This window comes from Lepidothrix coronata, unplaced genomic scaffold (genome assembly GCF_001604755.1).
Source record: "Lepidothrix coronata isolate B3197 unplaced genomic scaffold, Lepidothrix_coronata-1.0 Scaffold133, whole genome shotgun sequence".
Classification (NCBI taxonomy): Eukaryota; Metazoa; Chordata; class Aves; order Passeriformes; family Pipridae; genus Lepidothrix; species Lepidothrix coronata.
In genome coordinates, this window is record NW_016690313.1 from 1387676 (window position 1) to 1391226 (window position 3551).

Genomic DNA, 3551 nt, shown 5'->3' on the forward strand with positions numbered 1-3551 from the left:
AGGTCTGGCTGCTGTTTGAGTACCCGGAGAGCTCCACTCCAGCCAGAGGCATTGCCATTGTCTCTGTCTTAGTCATCTTGATCTCCATCGTCATCTTTTGTCTGGAGACTTTACCAGAGTTCAGAGATGACAAGGAATTCGTCATGTCCTTGAGCTTAGGGAAGGGGCTTTCCAATGAGTCACTTCACCTGAACGCTGGGGAGCACACCATCTTCAATGACCCTTTTTTCATTGTAGAGACAGTGTGCATCATTTGGTTCTCCTTTGAGTTTACGGTGCGCTGCTTTGCATGTCCGAGCAAAGCACACTTCTTCAAGAACGTCATGAACATCATAGACATTGTCTCCATCTTGCCTTACTTCATTACTCTGGGCACTGACCTGGCGCAGGAGCAGGGCAGTCAACAGGCCATGTCCTTTGCCATCCTGAGGATCATCCGTCTGGTCAGGGTGTTTCGCATCTTCAAGCTCTCCAGGCACTCCAAGGGTTTGCAGATCCTGGGTCACACGCTCAGGGCCAGCATGAGGGAACTTGGCCTCCTCATCTTTTTTCTTTTTATCGGAGTCATTTTGTTTTCCAGTGCTGTTTACTTCGCAGAAGCTGATGAACCTGCCACCCATTTTCAAAGCATCCCAGATGCCTTTTGGTGGGCTGTAGTGACCATGACTACGGTTGGTTATGGGGACATGAAACCCATAACTGTGGGTGGGAAAATAGTCGGGTCCCTGTGTGCCATTGCGGGAGTGTTAACCATTGCTTTACCAGTGCCAGTGATTGTCTCCAATTTTAACTATTTCTACCATAGAGAAACTGAGAATGAGGAACAAACACAGATGATGCAAAATGCAGTCAGTTGCCCTTACCTCCCAACAAATTTACTGAAGAAATTTAGAAGCGCATCTTCTTCATCCACAGAGGATAAATCAGAGTATTTGGAGATGGAAGAAGGAGTTAAAGAATCTCTCTGTGTAAAGGAGAACAAAAGTCAGGACACGGGGAATAGCAGTGAGTCAGAGAAGAAAAACTGTGTAAATTCAAATTCCGTGGAAACTGATGTGTAATTTTGAACGTTTCCAAATATATTTATGCATTAAAGAGCGCAGTGAAAATAATGAAATATGCAAACAAGAGTCTGCAGCATACGGTAGTATGCCATTTAATGGTTAAATACAAATAAAAAGCATTGCTAAACATGTATTACATATCAAGGAAGTGGTACGACTTGAGGTGAGGGTTGCTAGATCTGATACATTTTCAGACTTTATATTTTTATTAGAATGCAAGTGTTTTGCACATGAGGCTGAAAAATTTATTAAAACCAAGTCAGTTTTAAAGTGGGTGCATGAACTGTCGACATCACTAATAACAGCTCTGTGGTAAAAGTTGGCATTCAGAGGTATTTACTATGTAAGAAACAATGAAGTTTGGTAGTCATTTATCTATTTATCAGTGCTTTAATAGCAACTACCATAAATCATTGGATACCATAGTCATTGTTTTTCAAATGGTAAATTTATTGTAAAAAGATATTCTACAGAAGATAGATCTAAATTTTTTTTTCCTGAAATCTATAATGCTTGTTTTTAACTGGAAATTTACTTTGAAAAGGCTGTTGACCCTCCAGAAATTGTTTATTTTTATAGCTCTCTTTGGAGGCATTGCAGCATTTGTTGTCTAATAATGAAAGAAATGAAGTAAGAGAATCATTTAACCTGGTCTGACTGCAAAGGCAAAATGACTGGAATGCTTTTTTGCACTACTTTATATGCTGGAGATATATTGAAAGAGACTTCATACTGTGAATGTTTACTAATGTAATAGTTCAATGACAATCATTGGAAGAGTGAATTCTGCATCATATTTTATTGTTTCTTTTTTCTTTGTGATGCTGATGGCAAAATAGCTAACATTACATGAATTCCATACTCCTTTTGATTATGAATATCTGTGATCTGGAAAAGGATTGTGAAGTAAAATTTTATAATCAAAAATATTTGAAATCGGTGTTTTCTACTGATGCCCTCAAGAAGTACCAACCTAATTTGTATCTTTTTCCTGCTTAATTTAACACTGAGTCTATGATTAGTACATGCACTTTGTCAGTACTGAAGAAATTCAGTGTATGGGAGGAGAAGGTAGAAGTAATAAGATATTCAGTTGTTACAGTACTGACAATTGAGAATTGCTGACTTTTAATGTGCTATTATTGGTGCTGCTTGATTACAGCTTTCACCCATGTATATTTGAAGCAACATTTAAGATCCAAAATAGGCATTTCTGGGCTTCAAAATGAACACGTTGGGTCCCATGGAGACCTTGTGAGAACATTCCATGGTTTCTTTTCACTGATTCTTAGGCCAGCTGTGTTTTCTATGTGTCAAAAAACTTCCATTGCCCTTCCTAGGAGATTAAGGTAGGTAAAGACTATCCAGCCTTCAGTATATTTCAGGCTCCAGAATGAAATAGGTAAGATACTGCTGCATACAACATAAATAATAGATTCAGAGCAAGTATTTTTTTCAGACTTATCACTACCTAGGGAAGGCACAATTAAACTGGAACTGTTTTTGAAGAGGCACTGTGGAACATTCCAGATTATAAAACTTGAACCAAATTGGCATATGCACTTTAAGGTCTGGGACAGGCCATTAAGAGAGAAAAAAGGACTTACCAACGCTACTGAACTACAGTAGTTTTGCAATATTCAGTTACAGTCGAGTGGGGAGGACTTTTGCAGGGGGGAGAACTCATTAGTGACTGACTTATAGTTCTGGAGCTGAAAAGCAACAACCAAACCAGTCTGAATTGGGCATCCACGACATTCTCCATAATCAGATAAATGTTGTTTGCTGTTGTGTGGCATCCAGTGGCACCAAACAGAGCTGTAGTTGTGGGCTTCTATATAAGGGGGTTGGGTCTTGCCTTCATGGATTTTCTGTGGATCTCTTCTTCAAAAAGTTTCTCTGCTTGTCCTCTTTTGCATTGCAGAAGAAATAATAAAAACCAAGACACACACAAAAGACTGCGTTGTGGTGAGCCCTGGTTCAAAAAATGTGTGTTTAAATGTCTGATTCCTAGTTTAAAAAAACAGAGCAAGGCTTCACTGTGTTTTTGATGCGAGGGATTAAAGCTCCTTTTTATTGAGGTGATATTAACTCCAACTGTGTTTGGAATGAGAAGACTCAGTAATTTGCCAAAATTTAATATTGCATTTCATTGTAGCTCACCTGAGTTGAATGTGCTAAATACCTTTTTAACAGGGGCAATATCAGCAGTGAGGATGATCTGTAAAATTCTGTAAAAATCCATAACTAAAAGCATTTCTTTCACAGCTGGTAGTTAATGGCGTGAAGGGCATGAAGGTTCTCTTCCTAAAGGAGCTTGCTGGTAGTTCTGTGTGATATCAGAGACCGTGTAATACCTGGGACCATGGCAAGGATGCAGGAGTGAAAGGAATACTAACTAGGTAAATAAAGAAATTAGAGAAAATAAGCAGTGCATGTTTTCAGTATCGGCTGGTTGAAAGGGGAGGTGGTTCAAAGAGGTGGAAT

General features: G+C 39.1%; 1 protein-coding gene across 1 annotated transcript in view; it reads left to right on the top strand.

Moving 5' to 3' along the window:
* The window catches only part of KCNA4 (potassium voltage-gated channel subfamily A member 4), a 4981-nt gene extending 2990 nt beyond the window's left edge, over positions 1–1991 (top strand). Inside the window, 1 exon segment of the mRNA XM_017827036.1 lies at positions 1–1991. This exon segment is cut by the window's left edge and continues 11 nt beyond it. Coding sequence (XP_017682525.1) covers positions 1–1061 — 1061 coding nt within the window. The 3' untranslated portion in view covers positions 1062–1991.
* The last annotated feature ends 1560 nt before the right edge of the window (positions 1992–3551 follow it).